At 44.7% G+C, this 26064-nt stretch overlaps 2 protein-coding genes across 3 annotated transcripts; both read right to left on the bottom strand.

Annotated features, from left to right (window-relative positions):
• Window positions 1–141: 141 nt before the first annotated feature.
• On the bottom strand, window positions 142–10878 carry LOC141924456 (leukocyte elastase inhibitor-like). Of its 2 annotated transcripts, XM_074826937.1 has the most exons (9): window positions 10646–10878; window positions 6639–6770; window positions 5595–5779; window positions 5304–5366; window positions 4744–4872; window positions 3571–3688; window positions 3112–3254; window positions 2417–2584; window positions 142–1888 (listed from the first exon to the last, which is right to left on the bottom strand). In XM_074826937.1, the coding sequence occupies exons 3-9, from the start codon at window positions 5760–5762 to the stop codon at window positions 1481–1483; spliced, it is 1197 nt and encodes a 398-aa protein (XP_074683038.1). In that variant the 5' UTR covers window positions 5763–5779; window positions 6639–6770; window positions 10646–10878; the 3' UTR covers window positions 142–1480. The 2 variants fall into 2 exon arrangements, with proteins under 2 accessions (XP_074683038.1, XP_074683049.1); XM_074826948.1 differs by having other exon boundaries at window positions 6639–10878.
• A 5496-nt stretch (window positions 10879–16374) lies between these two features.
• Window positions 16375–23777, bottom strand: LOC141933476 (leukocyte elastase inhibitor-like). The gene is made up of 7 exons (XM_074848193.1): window positions 23607–23777; window positions 21846–21959; window positions 21351–21482; window positions 20379–20496; window positions 19011–19153; window positions 17160–17330; window positions 16375–17037 (listed from the first exon to the last, which is right to left on the bottom strand). Exons 1-7 carry the CDS (start codon window positions 23775–23777, stop codon window positions 16633–16635), a joined length of 1254 nt encoding a protein of 417 aa, XP_074704294.1. The 3' UTR covers window positions 16375–16632.
• Between the last annotated feature and the right edge of the window lie 2287 nt (window positions 23778–26064).

Raw genomic sequence — 26064 nt, 5'->3', positions numbered from 1 at the left:
TGGTAAATTACACCTCACTATGCTTTTAGTTCATGGATGAAATACAACCGGCAAGAGACAAGACACGTGGCAAGATGTTCAAAAGCATTGAGTACCTAAGGCATCTTTCAAGTCAGGATTCAAAAAGCCAGACCAATTAAATGCTTTGAATACCTTTATTGCTGCCACACTATATGGTTCAGGATACTACTACAGTTTAACAGGACTACTATAGTTAAAGTTACTTCTAAGTTATAGTTCATTGTTGTAAATGTACTAAGCTTTGGAAAACCACATTCACTCATGGCATGCAATGTGCCAGACTATGTGTCTACATATGATGTTTGCAGCACGAGAGAAAAAAGGGAAGAAATCAATATTCAGCTTTCCCCAGAAACAACACACAGGCATGGCACAGCTGAGGACAAAGGAGGTGCAGCCCACTTTTTGTGGTCAGACAACACATCACTGCAGGGCTTTTGGGTTCCCCTGAAACTTGCCCAGGCTTTATCAGACAGATGGCTGGCATCATTGTGAAGGTGTTCGTGGCTTGGATTTGCACAGCAGGGAAATGGGACTGCTCTGGTGACCTTAGGGTGTCTTAGGGACCCCTTACGGCACAACACTGATGAGCCTGCACTCCCTTAGGAGTGCTGTATCACACTGCAAAGGCTTGCTGCGGGATCACAGCCAGGCAAAGACCATAACCCCTCAAGGCCCACCAGAGGAGAAGGACTTCTATCCCCTGTGCTGAACGGGAAGACCAGTTTACCTCTGCCCAGGGATAGCTTTTGTGTCTCTACCCCTGTGAGAAGGGCTTTTGTCACTTCAGAGGTCCTTCCCAAAGGGAAGGGCTGGAGAGAGTACCTGAGGAGAAGAGTGAGGGACAAATGCAGCTATATATCTCCATGCCCAACATCTGTGTGGAGCTTCACTCAGAAGATGAACATGACCTGTGGGTTTCACTGCCATCATGGCAGCCAAGATCCTCCCCTCATGGTGGTGTTAAGAAGCTGGAGGTGGGGTCGCTGGAGATATGTGGGAGGAAAGTGGGGAGTTCAGCACTGAGCTATCTCTGGCTTGGGACCTGGCAGCTGGAGAGGAAGGTCTGCAACACCTTCTGAAGGCTGGCCCCACCACCAGCCTTGCCATACAGCTAAAGAGGGGAAGCATTATTCTGGACTTCTTATTTATACAGCACTTCACCCAACTGTTTAGACAATCCAACTCCAATGAGAGTTTTTATGGTTAAGAATGAAATAAAAATGAAATAAGCTCCATTAGAGTTGTCCTCTCATTTGAGAAGAGTTCTAAACAGGAAAGGCCCATTATAATTTTTTCCGGTAGTCTTGCCAAAGCAGCTTGGTGTTTTTTCTTGGGATCAAGATTATGGATATCAGGAAATGCCAGTGATACTTGCAACATGTTGTTTATGCCTTACTCCTTTCTACCACAGTATTGTGCTCTCTTTGGGAAGACAGAAGTAGAACCTGCTCTACCCTTAGGGGGAACAACATCGGCCAAAAAAGAGAATGTTCTTGCTTGGATTGTGTTTGATTAAGAAGAGGAATGGGTGGTCAGCTCTGAACTCATAAGGAATGGAGACGCACGACGAAATTATTACAGTCATCACTGTAGCAGCAGCTGCCTCAGTGCCTTCTTCGTTAACTTCCACAAAGGACTTGTGAATGACCTTGGAGAGGAACAGCCCAGGCTTTGTTGAAAGCCCAGAGAAATCAGCTTTTTCAAGGACGAAGGCATCCCTCATCCCCAGAGGCTGCAGTACTGGTATGAGCTCACAGGTCTCCTCCATTCTGAACCGGGGCAAGTATACTGTAATTGTTTGCAGATACACATTCTTCATGTTAGTCCATTCTGCTAATTTCTCATAGGTGACAGCACTCTCTAGCTGCAAGGAGAAAACACAGGGTATCAAGGTCATGAGAAATTAGATCAAAATGCTCACAGCAACACTTTCCTTTAAGGAAAAGCCTGGTTTTCACGATAAAGACAGAACCTGTGCCCTACAGCTGCCAAGTGTGAAACCAGGCAAATTCAGATCCAGCCTTCTCAGAGGGATCATTTCTTCAGATTTTTACCAGACACCAACACAGCATCATGTCTTGATACTTTTGCAAGTTCCTTTTGCTAGTGTTACATTTTGTCCACTGAAATAGGCATTAACTTCCTTGGAAAGGCTCCAAAGTGTTGCTTTTGAGTAGGTTTTCTCAGTCTTTCTCTGCTCTCCTGAAGCGATCTATATAACCATGAATCTGTCTAATCTTTATGCAGGCAACAGCATTCCACCTATGGAAAGCAAGATAAAACCCATAACAATAGAAGATACAAGCTTGGCCTGCATGGCTGGGAAGCATCTTGTTTATGTACTGGATGGACAGATAGTTCTTCCGCCCAAGAACAGAGGCAGGAGTGTTACCTGTTCAAGGCCAGTAGACTCATCACAGATGTTTTCTGGCAGAAGAATGAACATGCTGAGCTCTTCTCCAGTGTACGGGAGCTCCAGCACTGTCACTTGCTCTTCTTGTCTCCTGGCTAATTTATACTCTCCTGTCTGACACATCATTGGTACATTCCTGTGCTCTCTCTAAAATACAGAAAGTCAAACAATAGCCAGAAAAAAACCAGGCAAAATAAAGCAAGTAATAAACACCACAGGATCAACCTGCTTGAAATTTCTTGCTCATTTTCCATGAACACTCCTCAAAACACTATATATTTTTGCTGAGAGCATTGGCAGAGGCTCGAGCTCAGTGAAAGCTATAACAGTTGCTCTAAGGGCTTCTTGTTCTCTGCGCTGTAGTTTGTGCTGCTCCTCTAATGCCACTTCCACTACAACCCCCAGGAAAGGCTGATGTGTCCTCAGCAAAGTGTCCTCTATAACTCAGCCTCTCCAAGGAGCTACCAAAGCTTGCCCTCACATGACCTCTTTCACAGAGGCACTTGGGAATAGGATGTTGCTTTCCCATTTCTCAGGATGAAGGATCTTGGCTTGGATAAACTGGGCCCCCACACCTGAGCCAAGCAGAGACTTACTCTGTGGACAGCAGAGCACAGGTTACCCAGACCTTCCCCACTTTCCCCTGCTCCCCACAGCTCTTGTCCCAACTGTACCTTGTTCAGTTGGAAAGGCATTTCCCTGGTGTTTCTGTCCTCAAATTTTATAGCCCATTGCCCTTTGAAGTGTATAGCGTTGACCAGAGCTAGCACCGTTGTGCTATCAATAGAGCCAGGAGGGAACAGATCTTTAATTTTCCCTTTAAAACAACAAACAAAGATGAATTATGCTTTTATTTTGACCATTGACTAAGGATGATCCCATTGCTTCCTCACTTGGAAGAAATGTCCTTTCATGGCAAGAACCGATCTGCAGGTTTAGCAGAGTCAAAGCTCCCAGGAGCTCAGGGCCATCTTATGTCACAAGCTGCTTTTACAGTAGCCACAAGCAAAATGAATCACTCCATAGCATTTCTGAATGTTGCTACACTCGGGAAAAGGAAGAAACTCATCTTGACTTCTCACATGGTCTTGTTGCACACTCCCCAGGTAGCCAAGTGGAGGCCTTGTCCTTACCACCAGTTTGCTTTTCCACCCAGGAATTCATCTTCCCTCTGGACTCTTCAGCAGCATTAATGAAGTCCACTGCTTCCAGCTCTGCATGGTACAAATCCCTTGCGGAGTCTAAGTATTGCTGCAAAACAGGCAAGATAGCTGGCTCTCATGATTGTGATTGGGGAGACACTTGACCACAGGGAAAAATAGGAGTCCAAGAAAAGGATGCCAATCTGTAGGCCAAAGCTCTGTGTGGAGCTACTTGTTACAGTATTAATGTCCTGTGACTCTTCAGGAGGGATTTTCTGGGCAGAGGGAGGTGTCAAACAACCATTTCCTGGAACATCTTTCATGTAAGTCGCGGCTCAACTGTCTTTTACTCTTGATGTTCTTTGTGAGAAAGTGTTTTGCTTTTTCACCACGACAACCATTTCAGCAAGATAGAGGTAGGGGAGGGCAGGGCTCAATCCTGCCAGCCTGGGCATCATTGATGGTCCCTCCTCCCCTGTCCTTGCAGAGCAGCCTCCCCACTGCTGCTCCCTGGCCCTGCTCCCTCCCTCTCACTGTGTGTGGAGACCCATTCACTTCAAAGTGCCAGCAAATGAAAAATAACATGCAAGGACTTCATCTCCCACATTTTGCACAGCACAAACGAGCAGAAAGAATGCTCTGGGATCAGGCCATTGAAGTCAGGTCTCATATATACATGTGTGTGCAGATAGAGAGAAAAATGACGTGAACTCTTTCCCCATGATCCCAGTTTGCAGCCCAGGCAGACTGGATTTTTTCCCTTGTCTGGAATGATGATTGCTGTGGAAATGCTCTGCACTACACTACTTCCCAAAGATGCAAATGTGCTCCAGCATTTTTAAAAATGTAGATGAAGGGTGCCAATTCCATCTATATCAAAGCATGAAGAAACATAATTTTGGTGGAAACTGCTACCCAGGGCTTTCAAAAGTATTATCTCCTCCTCAGGAAATGAAGACCTTGACTTTGTACAAAGCCTATTAAATCTCATAAATTGCTTTCTTTATACTCTGCTCACTCTGTGTTTCATCCCTTCATGGGAACTTGCTTTTCTGTCACAACAGCAGCAATGCAGAAACATGCAACTTGCTGTCCTTAGCAGAGTTCCAAGTGTAGTACAGAATTTTTTCAAAAGCAAAAAACCTGTAAACAGTTTTCACTTACCTGAAGGAACTGAAAAGTTGCTTCTCCAAAGAGTCGATTGGCAATGCTGAGGGAACATGTAGCACCAGCCTTGCCAAGGGCAGACAGAAGCTCCTGGAATTGAGAATGGGCTCCTCCGGCTTCTCCATACTGCAGGCAGCAGGGGAAAGCTTTCTTTAGGAAGTCATTCTCCCCTGGAGCTCCATCCATGTACCCTCAGGCTGAAACAGTGGTCACCCTCCCCAGATACATTTGTGGGGCCAAGGGGCAGGCAAAGACCCACAAACACATGTCTGGGCTTCCTGACCATCCAAAGTCACACACTTGTCTCCCTCCCCTCCTGTAATTTCCACTTTGAAAAAGGATCATCCTGTTTAAATCTAGCAACACTTTACACAGCAAAGCAACCGGGTCTCTTCTGCATGTGCTCATAGGTTTCAGAGTTTGATGAGAACAGGGCTGATCTCTGCTCTCACCGTGGTTTTGGATGACGTGCTGCCATTTGGCAGGTAAGTTTGCCTTGCCCTGCTTTGCTTCATACTACGGTTCAATGTTATCATACAGTTCAGAGACTATCTCACCTTTTCAGGGGTGCTCTTGGTTCCTAAACTTCTCATGCTCAGCACCTCATGAATATGAAGCACCTGCGATATAAATGCAATATAAATATATGTAAATAGATTAATTAAGATACAAAGAACACATTGAGGCTGCACAGATGAGCATGTTTGGAAAGGAGAGCTTTGAGACCTGTAGCTGCCACTTCTTTCAGTTTGCTGCTTGTGAAGAACATGGCCCGAACTGCCAGAAGGCCTCTTTTCCATTTCCAAATATAAGCCAATATATTTCCAAATAAAAGGAAAGAAACTCACCTTTTCTATCTCTTTAGCTGTGTTGTCTCCGGCACCCAGCTGGACCATGCTCAGGGCAGCTGAGATGCTCAGTGGGGAGAAGAAGATATTTTCATTTATTTTCACTTTGCTCAGCTCTTTGAAGAAGTCCAGGCAGAACTTGGCATTTGCTGCACTGAGGGACCCCATCGTGGCGTGGCCAATGCCTACAACAGGACAACTGCGTAATCCATCTCACAAACATTGCCACGGTCAGAGCACACAGTGTGGAGAGAGTTGGAAATGAAGACCCTTTCTCAGGAAACTCAGTGGCCCAAGCACTGACTCACTCCCAGAAGCAGGTTTCAGACCATGCTTAGCACTTCACAGCGAAGTGCACCCCCCTTCCTGACCCAAACAATCACCTCTGGGCAATCACCCCTTTAGTCATACTCTTGCTCTTCTCCAGTCTGCTCCAGCTAGCTCCACACCCACATTCATGTCCTCAACCTTTTTTCTAAAGCTTTGTAAATAGGGTCATATGGTCAACATCCTGTTTCGTGCAAGAACTGCTACATGGTTCAGAAGCACTGGCCAACCTTCAGACGCTGCGTTTCACTGAAGTATATTGTATGAAAACTTTTTTTTTGTTTGTATATTGTGTAAAACACGAAGTATATGATTGCATGAAAACAACCAACAGAGAGACCAGCAAATTGGATTGCCAAGACATAGCCAAACAACAGTGTAGAAAGGCCTTCCTCTACCTCCTGAATTTGAGGTAGGGAGTTCATACATGTTGCAGTACTTCTAAGATAACTGACTTGCCATTTATCTCCTTTGCCTTTTAAGGGAATTACCAAATTGTCTCCTGCTGTTGAGCGAGCTTGTTCACTCAAGCAAAGAATTTGTTTACATACTTCCTACATCCTGGGACTTTCTCATCCATCAAATGTGGAAGTCAGCCCTGTAGGCACAAACACCGCAGCCTGCCTTTGTGCATGGCTGCAACACATATTGCCCCCACCCAGCTTCTGTTTCCAGTGCTATCACTACCCTGAGAAAAGCTAAAGCTGAGAAAGTTACCTTCTCCTGGGAAGAGCTGACTCTGACAGCTTCTTCGCAGATGGAGGGCAATGTCCTCCCTCGTCTTAAACAGAAACCAACCTCTGTGTTTTCTGGCTGCCTGCCCAGTTTATTTCTGAAGATGAAGCGTGCCTGGGGAAACAAAGGTGCAACAGAGAGAGTACCAGGAGAATGGCTTTTAAGGTCCCACAGTAAAGTGGGAGACACAGTCCCGTTTCTTCTGGTTTTCACTCTCTGAAACAAGTAGGGAAAGAAGAAAGTATCTTTTTCCTCTCCCAGAGAGGAGGCACCCTGATGATGCTGCTGCATTTCATTGGCTTGCTCTGCTGAATCATCTCAGACGTGATAAGCAGCTGCAGAAAACATACAGTAACAGCAAGAGTGAAACAGAAACAAATCAGAAGAGCCTGATACGCAGCGTTCAGAGAGGTACCCCTCCCTCTCCCTGAAGAGATGAGATGTACATCTCATAACCTCTGTCTTGTGGGGAGCCCTGATAGTCCTGCAGCAGATGATAGAGCTGGGCCCATAAACATGACATGTTATTTCTTCTTTAACCCACACCTTCCCAGAGAGGTGCAATGATCCAGACTGTGCCCCAGCAGTTTCTCTGCCTGAGGGCTACGCCCAGCTGGGGCTGCCTCAGCACGGGCACTTTGTCTGTCTCAGGGATCTCAGCAAGTTTTTCTTCCAGTGTCAACAAAAGCCAAAGAGTGGAAGGAGCACACGGTGGCCTTCAGCAGCACATCCCAACCTGAGTTTTGAGCATCTCCCAGCCTGTGGGTCAGGAGGTGGCAGGCCTAACCAGATGCTACAGAACCTGGTCCAGAGGGCAGAAGGAGTCCCAGTTACACAGCTTTGGAAACAGATCCTGGCACTAGGATTCTCCCATATGGCAAGAATTTTAGGGAACAAGATTTTTTCCATTGATCTTATGCAGGAAAAGGGCAAGAGGAGGTGAAGTGAAGACACCACCAGCCCCACTTAGGAGACCTCAGTATCATCATCACTGCTGGTCATGTTCAGGGAAGATCATTGAGCTGGAGCAGTTCCTTCACTCAGACTGGTGCTCCTTGCCCCTACAAGGCTGGACATGGATTTTCCCCACGACACCACAGAGAGTTAGACACTGCAATGAGGACACTTTCAGCTGAGGTGCTCAGCTCTGAATATTTGTTTCTGTACTCCAGCTATGGATCTGGTTTCCTAACCCCTAGGTCTAGCCCACAGGTTTCAGCAGAACTGTGTGGGGAGCTTAAGCCATCAATGGTTTTGGCTTGAAATGCATGTGGGGCTCGTGAGGCTTTTGTTGAGCTCCACGGTCACTGTCAGTCTGCACCTCTGGATGGCTTGCACAAAACAACAAGCAAAAAAGGCAGCAAGGTGGAATTGCTCCTGTCTGGAGGCACAGGAGATACACCAAAGGCCCCTGGACATGTCTTTCAAGATCCTTCATATTCATTATCATTCATGAACAAGAAAATGGGCACCACCTTGCCAAAGCACACATTTACTCATCTTTTGAGCCTGGAAGCTGTTCTGACAAGCAGCAGACAGCTTTTTCACGATGTTTCCCCCTGGGGTCTCGAGGCTGGTTGTGGGCTGAGTACTGTGCTTATTTTAGGCCAACAGGCACTATGCTAGGCACTGCTCCAGGCAGTATATTGCATTTTTCACAGAAGACCAGCAGCTGACTCCATTGAGCAAAATGCAGCTAAGCCCCCATATAGATATCCCATGATGATTGCATTAATATAATCTGAAAATATTATTTGGAGGACTTTGCCTTATATGAAACTCTGGATTGAGAAAGCCTTTCCCCTCAGTGGTCACCACTCTACCATTTAGTAAGATAATTTCTCACTCAGCAGGCTGAGGGCTGTGGAAAAGTCAGGACTGGTCATTGCTGGCCTGTGTTTGGGGCTGCTTTGTGCTGACAGATTTCAGGGGAGAGAAGTGATGGGCAGCAGAGCAGGCTGCAGTGGGGGTCTCTTGGGAAAGGCACTGTCAGGGTGTGAGTGGGGGAAGAGCCATGGCTGGTGCTGCAAGGTTGCAGGCTGCAACAAGTGTTGTGCCAAAAGCTAGCTGCATCATGAGGTGTTGCGCAAGAAAAGAAGACATCCATCAGGGTGTGCAATAGAGGTTCTTCAGTAGTGCTTTTCCAGCATGTTTAAAACTGTCAGTAAGTGTATGGAGAGGCTGGACCCTGTTTCCAAACTGTAGCAGTCAAGTGAGGGAGTAAAGTGAAACAATCTTGGAGCTGTGTAGGTGGCAGTGCTCTTATACAGAACTCATCTACAATGCAGTTATTGAACTGCAAAGTTATCAGTCCTTGAGTTCCCTTCTTGTGTCATTAGGCTGCATTCATTCAAGTAAGGGCTTCAAAAGGAGGGTGGGCATTTTTCCGACCCAGCCTATACTAAAACCTAGTGCCTGATAGTGCTTGGTGCATTCACCTGGGAGACACAGGCTTGAATCCCAGCAAGGGTATGGGATACACTGAAGATGGGCCCTTCACCTTCTGAGCCACATGAATTCCTCCACTGCAGAAGCTATGTATCATTTTCACTTAAAAAAATGAAGTCACTCTAATGGCATTTTCAGGGAGCATTATTTGAATAGCTTGCACAAGGTCTGTTTTGAATGCAGACACTAGATGTTCTCCCAGGATTTGCACCTGCTGTGGTTTGAATTTGGCTGGTAGCCAATCATGCTGTGGCCAGTCGTTTACTTCTGCCCCTCTTCCCCAGTGAAATAGGGGAGGGACAAAAAAACAAAATTCATAGGTTGAATAAAAAAAAATTTAGTAATAGTAAGAAAACAACAGTAACAATATTAAGTCCAAACAGGTAATATATAGTGCAGTGGCTCACCGACAGGGGACACAGCCCACCCCCAGCAGCGATCCCGACCACACCAGAAATCCCGCTGTGCCAACCGGGAAGATCTTCTAAGGAGGATGCTAAACATTGGTTCTATTGTGTAAGTTTGATACTTTGTACAAAGGATGCAGGCCTTACTAGCAACTAAACCCTTGAAGAAGAGCTAAAAGACTGATAAGAGGGGAACATCTGCCCAAGAAGGAGCCAAAGGCTGGATGATTGCCCAAGAAGCATGAAGGCAGCGAAAACTGGTGGTAACTGAGGGAAAGGTAAAGGCAGCAGGGGGAGATCGCGACCACCAACTCAATTGGATGAAACGGTTAATGCACCCCATCCCCCCTCAACGCATGCGCAGAACCCATGATCCACCTTTTCTCATGTCTCATGCTAATGAGTTTGTGGAAAACCCACCTCTCCTCATCTAGTATGCAAATCAGCTGATAAGACAAACTTAAAAGGTGATAGAAAACATTGCTGTGTGCGCACCCACCACTCAAGATTACCAGACATGAGACAATGCTGGAACTTAGTGTGGTGATCCAGATTCTTTGACCTTCTTTTTCTCCTTTCCTTTTCTTTTACTTCCTTTAATTTCTTTTTTATAGATTTGTCAATAACAGGCAACATCGCTTACTATTCTTTTACAAGTTCAAGTTGTTTCTATGCAAGTAAAACTTTTTAACCAGTCCTTTGATGTCGTTTCATCTTAATTTAACCCGAGGGAATCACAAAACTTTTACGACTCCCTGGGCTCTCAGTCCAGGTTGTAACATCACCCGCAGCTGTTCGTGAATCCTCTAAGAAGGGCTGTGGCCCCGCAGTTTGGAGAAGAATGGTGAAATACTGTGCAACCTGAATGCACCATGCCAAATTTCAAGAGCAGCAGCAGAGACTTGCTGTATAAATTTCTACTGCCACCACTTGCCTCACTGTCCCAATCCAATATCGGGGCAGGTTCTTAAACGATCCCAAGAGCAAGATTAAGACACAAACAAGGTCAGATGCTGTATAACCTTGTGAACTTTATTTCCCGTAACAATTAGTAATAGCGATAGGACAGAGAGAAAAATGAAAGAGAAAGTCAGAATCCCTAAGCCAGAAAACGGTAGAGATGCAGCTAATTACCGCCACCACCAGGGATCCAGCGATGTTCCGTAGACTCGGCCTCAGTGCAGGTGGTGGTGCTCCAAGCTCCGCCAAGGTCCCAGCTCCAGGTAACAGGTGTCGAAGCAGGTTGCAAAGACGGTGGCACCAAGAGAGGAGTACGCAGTCCTTTAGTCCCCACGATTTCCCCGAAGAGTCCGCCCATTTCCACGGAGCTCATTATAATATGTGCCGCCCCGTGGTCCTCCATACACGCATGCCCAGGTGTTCTGGCGGGGGGGGGGGGGTCGACCTGCAGTGCCTTCAGCCTTTGCATGTCTTCCTCGCCCCACACCCAGCTCGCGTGCAGGTACAGCTTGGCAGGCACTGCCAAGGCTGTCATTGTTCTCGCTTTGAGCGGATGTCGTGGTTTTGTCGGGGACTCTGTAGCATACTCCTTTAGAACAACAGGATGCTGGGGGTTGGAAGTGGTGGTCACGGAGCAGCAATGTTGAGACAAACAATGTCTAACACAGTTCCTTACACTCACACTGAACACAAACATTAAAAGTGATACTCTGAAAGTGAAACTTTCAGCACTGATCATGTCTCTAAATCCAGTCTCAGGCCATGAGCACTGAAACATAGTATTTTTTCATCTTACAGCTTAAAAGGTATATATTTTGCTAATAACCATTATTCTAATCACAGTCAAGTTTCTCCCACTTCCAGTTCCAGACAGGAGTTGGAAAATAAAACAGATCCTACATGGTTCAGTAAGTATAAGAAGGGATATTAAAGTCAGGAGAATTTGAGATTTTAAAATATATGCATATATGTCTCAGGCCTAAGACACAATATTTAATAGCTCTTAGGTTTTTGGGTTTTTACCAGGTCAGATATTTTGTGATACAACATGGTTGCTATAAACTGGTTTGGCCAGCTGTAAATCAGTAACCAATCAGAGCTCAGTGGAGTTAGCCAAATACAGCTAACCAATGTGCAAGACACAGAAATACAGAATGAGGTTTGGGTCAGAAGGGACCTTTAAGGACCACCTAGTCCAACGCCAGGGGCTCAGGGCAGAGCAGAAAATTCATGGCTTCACTAAGGGAAAATCATGTCTGATGAATTTGGTGGCCTTCTACAACACGGTTACAGCGCTGGTGAATAAGGGAAGAATAACTGATGTCATCTGCCCGGACTTGTGCAAAGCTTTTGACACTGTCCTGCATGACATGCTTGTCTCTAAATTGGAGAGACATGGATTTGATGGATGGACCATGTGGTGGATAAGGAATTGGCTGGATGGTCGCCCTCAAGGAGTTGCTGTCAATGGCTCCATGTCCAAGTGGAAAGGAGTGACAAGTGGAGTTCCTCAGGGGTTGGTATTGGGACCGGCGCTGTTTAACATCTTTGTTGGTGACATTGACAGTGGGATCGAGTGCACCCTCAGCAAGTTTGCCAACGACACCAAGCGGTGTGTTGCGGTCGACACACTGGAGGGAAGGGATGGCATTCAGAGTGATCTTGACGGGCTTGAAGTGGGCTTGTGCAAACATCATGATGTTCAACAGGGCCAAGTGCAAGGCTCTGCACATGAGTCAGGGCGATCCCAAGCACAGATACAGGCTGGGCGATGAGTGGATTGAGAGCAGCCCTGCAGAGAAGGACTTGGGAGTAATAGTGAATGGAAAACTGACAATGAGCCAGCAATGTGCACTTGCAGCCCAGAAAACCAACTGTACCCTGGGCTGCATCAAGAAAAGTGTGGCCAGTGGGTCAAGGGAGGTGATTCTCCCCCTCTACTCCACTCTTGTGAGACATCACCTGGAGTACTGTGTCCAGTTCTGGGGCCCCCAGCCTAAGAAGGACATGGACCTGCTCAAGTGGGTCCAGAGGAGGCCACAAAGATGATCAGGGGCTGGAGTACCTCCCTGATGAGGACAGGCTGAGAGAGTTGGGATTGTTCAGCCTGAAGAGAAGGCTCTGGGGAGACATTATAGCAGCCTTCTAGTACTTAAACAGGGCCTACAGGAAAAATGGGGAGGGACTCTGTGCTGGGTTTGTGTGGTGGGTTTTTGGTAGCGGGGGAGGGGCTACAGCAGTGGTCCCCTGTAAGAAGCTTCTCAAAAGCTCCTCTGGCTCCAAGTCGGACCCACCTCTGGCCAAGGCTGAGCCAATTAGCGATGGTGGCCACACCTCTGTGATAACATATTTAAGAAGGGAAACTTGAGAGGGTGTTGGGACTTTGAGGAGGAGTTACAAGGACACCTATTCGAACACTGAGTTCCACTTCCTTCCATTGATGGAAGGAAGGAAGAGGAAGAGGAGGAGGTGCTCTGGAGCAGAGATCCCCCCTGTATCCTGTGGTGAGATGGCAGGGCCGTCCCCCCCCTGCCACCATGGAGGTCACCAGAGGAGCAGAGATTTGCCTGCAGCCCATGGAGGACCCCACACAGGAGCAGGCGGCTGCACTAGGTCAGGAGTCTATGAGGAGAAGAAGCCCCTGCTGTTGTAGTTCACTGCTGGGAGGACTGCAACACGTGGGGGTGATGCATGCCAGAGTATCTCAAGAAGAATGCATCCCACGGGGAGGACTCATGATGGAGAAAGTTTGTGAGGACTGTCTCCTGTGAGAGGGATGCCACGTGGAGCAAGGGGAAGAATGCAGAAGAGTGCTTCCTCACACACCTTGGAGGAAGAATTGGTGGACTGACTGCACCCCCCATCCCCTGCCCCTGTGCCGCTGGGAGGAGGTAGGAATATGAGGAACAAAACAGCCCTGGAATAAGGGAGGGGTGGGGGTAGGTGTTTTAAGATATGGTAACACTTTTCACTGTCGCATTCTATCTGTTAAGTGTTGGTTTTGTTAGTGTTTGAATTAAAGTGATATTTTCTTCCCCTAAGGAACCTGCCTTTTGCCTGTGACTGTTAAATGGGTGAGCAATCCCTCCCTGTCCTTATCTTGATTCCTGAGTCTTTTGATTCATTTTTCTCTTTCCCAGCGCTGGAGAGGAAGGAGTGAGTGAGCTGCATGGTGCTCAGTTGCCCTCTGGACTCAAACCACACACAGAACACACAGAATCGTCTAGGTTGGAAAAGACCTTGAAGATCATCTAGTCCAACCATGTGGGAGGCATCGGCCTGTCAGCCTTGCACAGCCTCTGAGAAACAGCTAGGCTTTGATGAAAAACAGGCCTTGGGAGAAAGATAAGAGACTGCTGAGCTGTGCTAAGGTGACAGAGGAAAACAACGGACAGCTGCAACACTAAAACTGTGGAAAAGTACTGAACTGTGAGAAGTTACCGCCGCATGAACAGCACGTGAACAAGAAGTTGATTGGTCTGCACAGCACGTGTTAGAGTGGTCTTATGCTGACAGGAGAAAAGTTTGATAGCTGTCTAATTGCTGATTTGTTAACTGTGAAGTAAGAGCTTTGGCGAGAGCATAAGTATGTACTATTGGAAGAATAAACGGCTTTGCTTGTTATAACTCTCATAGAGTTGTGCAGGTCCGATATCCTCTCGCAACACAACCATTAACCTAACATTGACAGTTCTCAACTACACCATATCCCTCAGCGCTATGTCGACCCTACTCTTAAACACCTCCAGGGATGGGGACTCCACCACCTCCCTGGGCAGCCCATTCCAATGCCTGACGACCCATTCTGTAAAAAAATGCTTCCTAACCAGGACAGACTCTCAGTCAGGGAGTGTAGGGATAGGACGAGGGGCAACAGTTTTAAACTGAAAGAGGGAAAATTTTGATTTGGTATAAGGAAGAAATTCTTTAATGTGAAGGTGGTGACATGCTGGAACAGGTTGCCCAGAGAAGTTGTGGCTGCCCCCTCCCTGGCAGTGTTCAAGGCCAGGTTGGACGGGGCTTTGAGCAACCTGATCTAGTGGAAGGTGTCCCTGCTCATGGCAGGGGGTTTGGAACTAGATGATCTTTAAGGTCCATTCCAACCCAAACAATTCTGTGATTGCCATTTACAAAGGAGAGCCCTGCTCCCCTGGAGAGCTACAAGCTGTTGGGAGAGAAGAGGCACTGGACTTTGTTTGCACGCATAGGAATTGGCAGAGAGAGGAACTGCCTTCAGTAGAGTTTGACCGAGGGGAAAAAAAATGTAAAAAAAAAATGTTACATAGACATTGGTATTTTCCTTCATGATGTTAGTCTTCATTTCATAGTTCATGGGATTGTGGCAGTAGTAAAACAGCTGCTATTGTGTGTACCAGAAATGGCCCGTATGTATCCCTTACACCACGCAGGACTCACCACACCTCTTCATGGCTACCATGCTCTGGTGGGAACAGCTCAGCTTAGCTGGTGCTAAACAGAGACTTTTATTGCAAACCTCCCCCTCTCTTTCTTTCACTTTGAGGACTAAGCTCCTGCCTTCTTCCCTGGTAGCAAGTGCAGATCCATCCCTCTGCTAAGCCACAGTGTCGTTGGAAACTCCTGTTTTATCTCAAGGATGCCAAAAAAGGATATGCTGGGGGTTGGGGACTGTATGTTCGTTTCTGAGAAAAGACAGGAATAAAGGGAAGTTTCTTACCCTGTGGCATTTACAGATTCACCACAGGAAACCCCATCCCTGCATTTTCAGGAATATTGTTGATTTTTGAGGTTGCAGCGCTCAGAAATTCCCTGGGGCAATGTAAACACTGTATGATGACAGCTTCAGGTAACAAAAACATTCTCTGCCAGGCAAACTGGACTGCCAGCCTCCAAAAGAGAAACATGGACACAGCCTGGAGAACTACTGCTGCAGTTGTACTGCACCTTCAGATTAGACAGCCAAGAGTAGTTTCTTTGTTTGACTTTTTTATTGTCCTGCTTCCATTTGTTCTTGCTCAGTTATCATTCATTCTTATTTCCTAGACTTTCTTGTCCAAAGGGCCCCGGGTAACTTACTGTGCGTAAGCTATGGCAATCATGAATGCAGAATATGAGTGTGCTTTACACCCAATTATATGGCAAACAGCTAATGTATATTTTCCTTTTCATGGGTCATAAACCACGTTGCAAATGTTTGTTAAATCTCATGCAGCACCTCTCTGAGGAAGATGTTACTTATGTTAAACCAGCAAATTAGCAGTAATGTCTCCCTATCAGTCAGCGGCATGTTTTATTTTTCTCCCACAGACCAAAAATCTTCCCAGGTTATGTTTAACTGTGATTTCCATGATTTTACACTGCCCTTTACAAAACCTTTCTTCATTTCTCAGAGTATGGAGAGAGCCCTGCCTTTCACATCTGCATCTCAGGTCATCAAAATTCACTGGACAGCATCATGCCAGGAAGGAAGCACATTTCTTGGAAGTTCATGGCTACAGCTTTCCACATCAGTAACTTAATGGGGTGCTTTAGACCATTTTCCTCCTATTAGTTGAGACTGAAATCACTTGCTTTATCCCCATATAAAAGACAGCCTTCTTTACTATGTAAGCAATTAACCCTCTTTAGAAATGTGTGGTTTTGTATACCGTTCCTGCAGACACCGTGCATACAAAATTCTCTTTGGAGTCATTTGAGAACTTAGGGGCGCTTAGGTGAGCTTGTCTAGAGAGGTGGTGGAGTCTCTGTCCTTGGAGATATCCAAAAGCCATTTGGACATGGACCTTGGCAACTGGCTGTAGGTGGCCCTGCTTGAGCAGGGGAGGTAGACCAGAAGATCTCCAGAGATCCCTTCTAACCTCCACCCTGTCATCACCATCATTAATACGCAGGAATGCATATGAATGCAAGAATACAGGAGCATATGTGGTCATCAAACAAAATGTTATTTGTATCCAGTGAGGTTAAGGAAATATTTACTCCTATTCTGGATTCAGATCAATATTTGAAATTCAAGGAGCCTAGTGGCAGAGCATCCAATTGATGGGTTCTAAGCTCAACTGGTTGCAGTGATTACTTTGAAATACAAACTAACTGTCAAAGGATTAAGAACGCATTGGGAAATAATACAATTTCTGACTTCATCCAGGTGTTTCTCACAATGTTAGAAAATGGTCTTGATTTTAAGGTGAGCATAGTTTGCCAAAGAAAAGAATGGTATTGCTAGGATTGTGTCTAATAAAGAATAAGAAAGGGTGGTCAGCCATAAACACTTCTGTGAGAGGAAGAGACCTCCTCACAACGACAGCTCCTGTACCAGCTGCTGCTACAGTGCCTTCCTCATTTACTTCCACATATGTCTTATGGATAACATTTGACAGGACCAGAGATTTTGCAAATGACATTGCAGAAAGATCAGCTTTTGATTCAGTGAAGATGTCAGTCATCCCCATCTCTTGTAATACCTCATTGAGGTTAAAGGTGCCTTCAAGCTTGAATCGGGGGAGGTATACCTCCACTGTTGTCTCAAACATGTGCTCTGAAGAGGCCCACAGCATTAGATTTTCATAGGTCATTGTGCTTTCAATCTAGAAGATGGGGAAAAAAAGAGCTTAAAATAGGTGGACAGCTTTGAAAAGTTTAGATCTTTACCCAGCCTTAATTCAGACAACCAATTTTCAGCCATAGTCCACGATATATAGTGCCTTACCTGCTCCAGCCCACTGGTAGATTCATCAGCCATGTCACCTGGCAGCAAGATGATCATGCTCAGTGACTTCTGAGCATAAGGGAGTTCAAGGACCTGAGCACCCATCTCCTCAATGTAGCCTAATTTAAATGGGCCTTTCTGATACATCATCTGCACAGGTTTTTTCTCATTCTATTTAAAAGAAAATTGTACAATCACTGAAGCGATATAGCTCTTAGCATTTAAACTTATTATAAGTGTCATATCAGCAGTCAGGGTTTCAGCAGTAATTGTTGTTAGGCTCAAGAGTGACGCACAAAACATCAGCTTTGCCATGCATAAATAAAAGAAATAATTCTTTGAAAAAAAAACCCCACAATTTCCCTGCAACTGATCAGCTAGTGAAGTTGCTTAATAGTGTTATACTTCCAAACAGGCTGATGCTGGTTGGATTTGCAAGTCCTAACTTAGACTGGGATAGAGAAGAAATAGCACTGCAGGAATCAGGCTGTCATTTATCAGACTGATTGTTAAGACAGAAAGCAATAAATAGGTTAAGAGCAAAATCATAGTCTTTCTCAGGCATCCTTTCCTACATCTTGTTATCTTGCCTTTTCTGTGATGGGGTTGTTTGAAACCTTTATAAAGGCTCAAGTTTCCTTCTACAGTTAGCTAACTTCTTAGCTAACTTCTAAAGCAGTGGAAGAAGACTTTTGGTAGATGACATATTCTCAGCAAAAATCCTGCTAGTATTGGTTAGCATACAAAGAAATATCTACACAGCTTCTCCCTATCTCATAGTTTCTCCTACTGCAGCAGTGCACCAAATGTCCTCAGCTATAGACCATTGGCAATATCCATATTCAAAGATATATTTAAAGTCGCAAATATAAGTACCCAGTATGACAGTTTCTTACCAGCGTCTTACCAATGGAATGCAACATGATAACTAGAAATATATGTTTTTCTGACCTTTTCCTTTGATACATGAGGAATGATCAAAAGAGACTTTTTCCCATACAAAGCTCTGCGACTTAAGATCAGACCCAAATCTGTTGGATTTTTTTCTTTTGTTATGGATGAGAACAAATAGAATATTGGCACAACATATGGAAAGAAGACAAAACTGAATTAAATGAAAGTAAATGTTTTTGATTTTCTTTTTTGATAATATCTGTTAGACTTAAAGGGCACACACAATACTTGGAGGAGTGTGCTTGTCAAAGACCTAACTTTGCAACCATATTGACAATATCTTAGTTAAACAATGAATTGATGGTGATATCCCTATGGCAGAAAAAGGGTCTAAAAATTAAAATATATTTAAAATAAACTTTCACATGTTGTAAATATGATAAATAAACTGAAATACCCTATAAGAATTTCTCCTCTTTCAAATTGCAACTGTATTTTTGTCATTTGTTACTATCTGGCCTAGTGTGTTCAGTCTGTTTTAATCTCTCAAATGTGTAGATAATGTTAAAATGCATTGAACACCAGGATGACCCCTTGAAGCCTATATGAAATGGGATGTTCAGATTTGCTTCCATCCATGACAACTATCTGTAATGACTACTATGTTCAAAAGTGCTAATCAGGGCTAACACTTGTGTTTTGCCGGTCACCAAAGCAAAACTCTGAGTTGTTGCAACTTCTGAGTCTTGAATATTTTTTCAGTAAAGATTATACTTTTCTGTGAAAAACCCTCCTGCCATCTCTATGCAATAGGAGAGGCAGGTTAAGTTTCCAGCACACCCACACCTTGCTCAGAGGGCATCTGAGCCCTGGACATTGTGCTTCAGTGTTATGCTTCCTGCAACGCTCACAGTATCTAGGATAAATAATGTTAAGATTTACAGAATGCAGATGTACCTGATTCAGTTTAAAATCTCTCTCTACTGTTTTTTGTTCCTCAAACTTGTGTTCCCAGGATGCTTTGAAGTAGATTACATTCACCAGCACCAGCAATGCATGTACATCAATCACACCAGGAGCAAAGAGTTCCTTGATTTTACCTAAAGGAAATTTTGGAATACGCAAGTAATTGTTAGTTGTCATTAAAACTCTGGACTGAGACTCAATTACTTGTCTGTGAACTTAGTTTTGGAGAAACTTAGAAATCCAGTTCTTGGTTCATTGAAAGGACAGGGACAATATAGGCAAACAAATGGTAGATTCCTGCACTGTTACTAACCAGGGAGAACAGGGGGAGTGGGGGTCACCAAATTAGCCAACTGACAGTGACTATAAATATGTGCCAGGTGACATAAACCACAGGGAAGGAGGCAGCACCATTAATGACATATTTCAGGTTGCATGAGGGCATCTTTCCCTTTGCACCAAGCACAGCAGTTGACCAGCTGTGGAGCTTTTGACTTTCTACAGAGGCTGAAGTAGGAGTTAGCAGGTCCACAAGCTTCATATGAGCACCCAGAGAAATGATGGCTCCTAACCCTGTGCAAGGTGGCTCCTGAACCTTCAGCCCTCTTTCTGGGAGCCAACTGGGGTTAACAGCTCTTCCCCACTGTGTCACAGGCCACTCTGCCAGTACAAGGACAAGTTTGGTCAGGAGATGGGCAACCTAAAAATTACGGAAGCCTTCAAATCTATTTGCCTGTCCCCCACTACGTTCTGGTTTATGTTCAGCCAGAAGATTTAGAAAATTTTCATCCCACCACTACTGCAGCTCTGCAAAACTAAAGCAAAATGGCATATATCATATATAGTCTGACCAGCAAGAGCCAGTGGCCCCTGCTAGCCTGTTAAGGGCAAGAGCTGGTTGATTGTCACCTGATAGTGAGTCTCACTGGTGGTCACATCTCTCGTCTTTGTTACATATAACTAGGTCCTCTGTTGTTCTCCCCACCCCACCCCATGCTGTTCCCAATCTCTCCATGAAGCTCACAACTTCCATCCCCTGCTGTCCAGTATCTTCATCTGTGGCTGTTCGCAGAAGCAATTTGTCAGGTCGAGCCTTATAGGTATTATTGCAATTATCATGTCAGGCATAAGGGTGAGTATACAAAAGTATTTGACAACAAACACATCTTTAATTCTGAAATAATTTAGCTGATAACTTACTCTAGTGTTTCAAGAGTGGATGGGAAGACAAACTGTCTTTAAACAGCATAAGATTGAACACCTGATACATGAACAAGTCCTTGCTTTTCATACCCTATAATTTCTTTTGTTGAAGCAGTGTAAGAAGGCAGTGATAATATGGCTATGATTTTGTTTTACCTTGTGTCTCACTTTCAACCCAACTGTTAATTTTTATCCTGGCGGCTTCAACAGCACCATGAAAGTCCACTGTTTGCAGCATTGCTCCATACAGTTCCTTAGTGCACATTAGAAATTTCTGTAAAGCAAAATAAAGATTATGAATTGGTCAAATTCATTATGCACTTATTCCCTTTTGAAAGAAATCAATGGTTCAGAACTATTTTAGAAATGGTGAGGGACCTGTTGACTCCATAAGACAAAATTTCATTTTGGAAACGTAAACTATCTGAAGTTTATTGAGAGAATATTTGAAGAAGAGATAATTATTCTATTGCATAGGCAAAAAGAGTAAGTAAGTAAAAAGAAAGCCAGAAGAAAGAGTCTTCCCATGGACAACTGCATACCTGAGGTCCAGATAAAAATAAAAAATTAGCGAAGATGCAAGATGTGTTGTTTAATGCTTAAGTATTTAAATCATTCATCAGAAATAATTGACAGAAAAAGAAAGATATGACTAGCAAGTTATCCATGCTAGGTAGACCAGAGACCACTCTGTCATTCAGTAAGAAGTTGAGCACAGCAGCCCTATGCATGAAACTGTGTAACAACTCAGGTGATAAGCCCTCTCCAAATTTACTGCTGCCCAGACATGCCACTTGCAGAAGTAGCTCACAGACAGCTTGAATAGGCCATTTTTGGCTGCAGTCACACCTCTGGCTGAGTGTAGACATATCCAGAAGGAAACATTCCTGCTTTATTTTTGCTCTATAGCCACTGATATCCACAGGGTGTTGGGTTTTTTTAAAAAAAAAAAAATAAATAAATTGAAAGTTGACACTCTGGTCTCTTTCCCACCAGCCCCAAGAGATATGGCTCCAAGAAGCATGTCAAGTAATCCAAAATACACGTGAGGGGAACAACAGGAAGGATCACGGTTACAGGGAAGCTTGAGGTCAGGGCCACAGCAGTTAGCAGATACAGGTAACTTACTTGCTGGAGTTCAAACCCTTGTTGTATAAAAAGATTGTTGGCCAGGGTTAAAACATATCTTTCGCCAAGGTTTTGTAGTTGTAACAGCAGTGTCTGGAACTCTTTATGGTTAAGATCCCCATCCTTGTTACACTGGGAATATTACAAACACAACAATTATAACAATTCCTCCATATAGCTTTGGTTGTTAATTTGTATCTTAATTAGATTACACTATAGGGCTAACTCCTGCTGTACTGATTTTTAAATCCAGCTAGTCTAAGCTTTGTAGCCTGATCCTCCTTCAGATGAGAACACTGAAGGCTTTAATATTGACTTCATGGAAGACTTGGTCCTTAATAAAATAACACCTTGTACCAGGCATTTCCTAGTGGATTAGGCAGACTCCGTGCGTGTGATCCTGACTCCCTCCAGTGGCAGACTCCAGTGCTTTATACCTAGTAACCTGTCGTGCAGTGAAGAAAAGGCTCTGGTGCTCCCCACCTAAGGATGCACCTGTGAGAGGGAAGGCTGTCTCTCCTGGCTTCGTTCTGGCTCCATGTCTGGGGCTGCGCTCTCAAGATCAGATCCAAGGCTCATTCTTCCTGCAGCTTTCCTGACGTGGAGCACCTGCAGTTGAAGATGTCAGATTATGGCAATTGTAACTGAGATAAAAACCTTTTCCTTGTTTAAAAGATTTTCTATGCTGTCCCAGATAAAGAGTGTAGATTTATGAAAGATATTTTCTCAGCTTCAATCAGGATGAAGTGACAGACTTGAAATTGTTCATATATTCATGTTCAAATTCACATTTCTATATTAGCAAACCAAGGAGAACATGCCCATAACCCCTCAAAATGTTACTCTCCACTACCTCAAAATATTTACATTTCATTTGTATTTTTATTGCTACTGTTACCTTAAATTTCAAAACAAAAAAGTTGCCTCAGGTGAAGAGATAAAAATAGTTTTCTTTGAAAACATCAAAACTGGCTTTTTGCAATCATTCTTAATCTTTGCATCAATTTAGGAAATATATGAAAACCACAGTGCTCTTAATGGAAACCAGTCCTTGTTTCTAATGTGCAAATATCTCACTGAAAAATTTCGTGTAGCTTCTCCATTATACTAATGTTGCATCATTCATAGACTTAATTTTTTTCATTGAGGATACTGGATCCCCATCGCTTTCCTAAAATAATAAGCAAGAGTCCCTGTGCATTGGGTTTATATGGCAAGACTATGGTAGCCAGGGGGCTGCAGGGGTGGCCTCTGTGCAAAGAGATCAGGGGCTGTCCCCATGGTGAACAGCTGGTTCCAGCTGGCTCCAAAATTAGTTGACTTTGTTTTGCCCTGACAGCAACTGGTGAGTGATGTCCCTGTCCTTATCTCGACCCACAAGCTTTTTCATCTTATTTTCTCTCCCTGTCCATGTTGAAGAAAGAGGAGAGAGCAGCTGGGTGGGCACCTGGCAGCCACCAGCCAAGGTCAACCCACTATACTCTGGAAACCTTGTGAGGAGGGCATGTCTATGTTGGCTGCAGGTGACCCAGCAGTCAGACTGTGCGCATGGCAGTGTTAGGATATCATGGATGAAGATCTACCAGTACAGAGCCAGCTACTGACAAAAACCTTTGCCTTAGGCTTATTCGTCTTTCACTGCTCATGGGCACAAACAAGAAAAGAGAAGAAAGATAGTAGAAAGCAGAAATTGCACTTCTGGGAGTAAAGGCACAGCAACCGGCGGGGTGGCCTTCTTCACTTCCTCCCTGCCCACCTGGGTCTCTGTGAGCTCTGCAGGTGAGACATTTTGACTCTTGCATGTCTGAAGCAATAAGTGAGCTAATGCTTCCAGGCACCCAGGTGTAATCACTTCACGTTTCTGCACCGCTCCCCTCTACCCATCTGGACTCACACTTTCAGGATTCTCATAGCAACCATGAGAGGAATTGTCTGCCCATAATTTTGAAACAAAGTCTGATATTGTGGCAGCAGGCCGGGGGAACGCCAGGGTGCCCCACTGTGCTGTATCACCTCCTCCCGTTCAGCTCTTGCTCCGTGCTCCTGAGTCTGCACAGAGGCATGGTGCGACTCACACAAGCAGATGGCAAGGATCACAGTGCACCAAGCACAACTGTTAAGGCAGCACCGGTGCTTGTATTCATGCTTGTTTCCTATGACACCCTTGCACGTGTGTCCTGCTGGGATGCCTAACATTTCCATTAAGGGAACAGCAAGCAATGTGGAAGCATCTCACCATGTTTCAATAATACTTACTTTTTCTATCTGAAGAGCAGTGTTGTTTTTTGCACCTAGATGGACCAGGGCCAGGGCAACAGAGATGCTCATTGGAGAGAAGACAATGTTTGTGTCCTCTGCATTTCTGTTGAGCTTATTGTAGAGATCAAGGCAAAACTCAGTAACTGGTCTAGAAATGGAGTCCATCATGAAGCAGCTGCTGACTGGGAGCACAAAAGAAAGAAGAAATTTAATGCAGCTTGTTGCCTAGCTAGATCACACTGTGAGGCATCTGTTCTGCCCTGAGATTGTCCCATAATTGGTTGCTAAATAATAGAAGTTTTCTAAATACCCAGAGTTTGAAACAGCCAACCTTGCACACATGTGTTGGTCCATGCTACACAGCAGGAGCAAGGACACAGCGGGCCTGGAAAAGGGACCCACACTCACAACATATGTGAATTCCTCAGAAAGGACCATTTTTCTGTCTTATCCCATATGGTGTATCTTATTTCAGATCATGGTATTGAAATCAGTCAACTGTGGATTAACATTTTCCTTCTCCAGACTGGTTTGATGTATACTCTTTCCTCTTGTAACAACATATGATTAGTGACAGAAACTTGGTGACAGAAGCTACGCCTGCATATAACCATGTCTGGTAACCAGAGCTGTGGTATGAGGGTTTCAAACAACAGGTTCATAAAAATAACATCACTAATAATTAAATGTTTTCATATATGAAGAAGGGTCATTAACAGCTATGGAGACTGAACTACATATGGAAACATGAGCAGTTTGAACTACACTTTTTCCCTCCTCATGAGTTTTCCAGGAGCCACAGATTCAGGCAGGATACACAATGAAAATTTCCAAGCAAAGCAATAGCTCAACAGCCCTGAAAAGAAGTCTGTACATTCCTGCTCAATGATATGAGAAGATCTGTGTCATTCTTTTCTTTTGTACTAGAAACATTACAGTCTGATACCTTTCCCATGGGTCATTTACATTAAATCCATTCTACTAAGAACAAGTTGGGACCAAGTTCCGGCTTGGTCCTTGCAAGCAGGAAGCCATCTGAAAAAAAGGGGTTTAGAAACTCCTTTCCTGTCCCTTAGGAGAAGAATTATAAAGCTGTTGTGTGGATGATAGTGGGATCACATGAGCTTTTATGGAATCATTGTACCCAAGAAAACACACATCACTTTCAAACAAATGATATTTTGGACGGCACACCAGAAACGTGTGAAAAGCAAAGCATACACTCCTGCCTGCTTGCACACATAGAGATGAGTAGCTGTGGCCTGTGTTCCAGAAAAATACTTTATTTAGGGTAAAATACACAGCCACAATATAGAGAGAAGGCCCTCATGTCTTCCACAGCACAGAACTGGCTGGCTCTAGCTTTCAGCCTGCACTGGAACAAGCATGGGTCTGGTCCATAGCAAACTGCCAGACCTCCTCTCCATTGAAAAGATGGGCAAGTACACAGCCACGTGGTTAGTCCCACTGCCCACAGAAGGCCATGGCACAGCAGGGCATTCTTTCTCAGCCCTGTGCCACCTGGCTGCTGCAGCCCACAAGGCCAAGTTATGTGAGGAGCTCCAGCCTGTGTCACCGGAAGGCTAAGGATGGGGAGAGGCTGTTGCAAAGCTGGACTTCAGGGTCTTTCATCAGCAGAGGCCTTGTACAGCCTGTCCTGGGCTGTTGGTGTCCAGCAGCCCCTTTGAGAGAGGTCTAGAGCCTTCTTGGAAAGGGGCTGCCTGGTGCTGGGGATCTCCATCACCTTCCAGTCAATGCTCTCCTGCCACCCTGCTCTCGCACTGGAGCATCAGCATTTCTACCACAGCCACAGTCCCCCCCCGCACAGAGAGCCTGCCTTTCACAGAGTTTTCTTTACTCAAAGAGATACTCAGAATGCATTGTCTTGTCCTCAAGATGAAGAGTGCATGCCATGAGCCAGACATGAACTTTGCATGAGAAGCTGGGGGCTCAGGTGCCAGAAGAAGTTATCAGAGTGATGGGAGTTGATGTTGCTCAGCTGAGATGCAGCATTTGTCTGCAAAAACCATTTTAGCTTACAGCAAGTGCCAAACAATGGGAAAGAACTCAGCCCTCACGAAAACAGACTTAGCCTAAGCCAAATTTCTGTAGTGGCTTGGAAGAGCTGAAAAGTCAAGTTGCTGAATATATGAAGGTGCCACGTGTGGGAAATGCAGACGTTTCTTGCCTTTTGACTAGTTTGAAAAGTACTGTAATAATCAATGCCTCATCATGTTTCTGACTGATGCTCTGTGGAAAGAACCTGCAATGCTGAAAGAAAAAGTTAATATATATTTCGTACTGAGGTGTTTGTTTTACCCTCAAGTCCAGAAGTACTTCACATGAAGACCTAATACAAATGGGCAAAACAGAGGAGAAATATCCAAAAGGTTCTCTGAACAAACAAATTAAAGATGAGTTATATCCCATTAATTCTGAAAATAGCTGTTCTAAG

This window comes from Strix aluco, chromosome 1 (genome assembly GCF_031877795.1).
Source record: "Strix aluco isolate bStrAlu1 chromosome 1, bStrAlu1.hap1, whole genome shotgun sequence".
NCBI lineage: Eukaryota > Metazoa > Chordata > Aves > Strigiformes > Strigidae > Strix > Strix aluco.
Note: the sequence above shows the minus strand (reverse complement) of the source record. Positions and strands in the feature narration are given on the sequence as shown.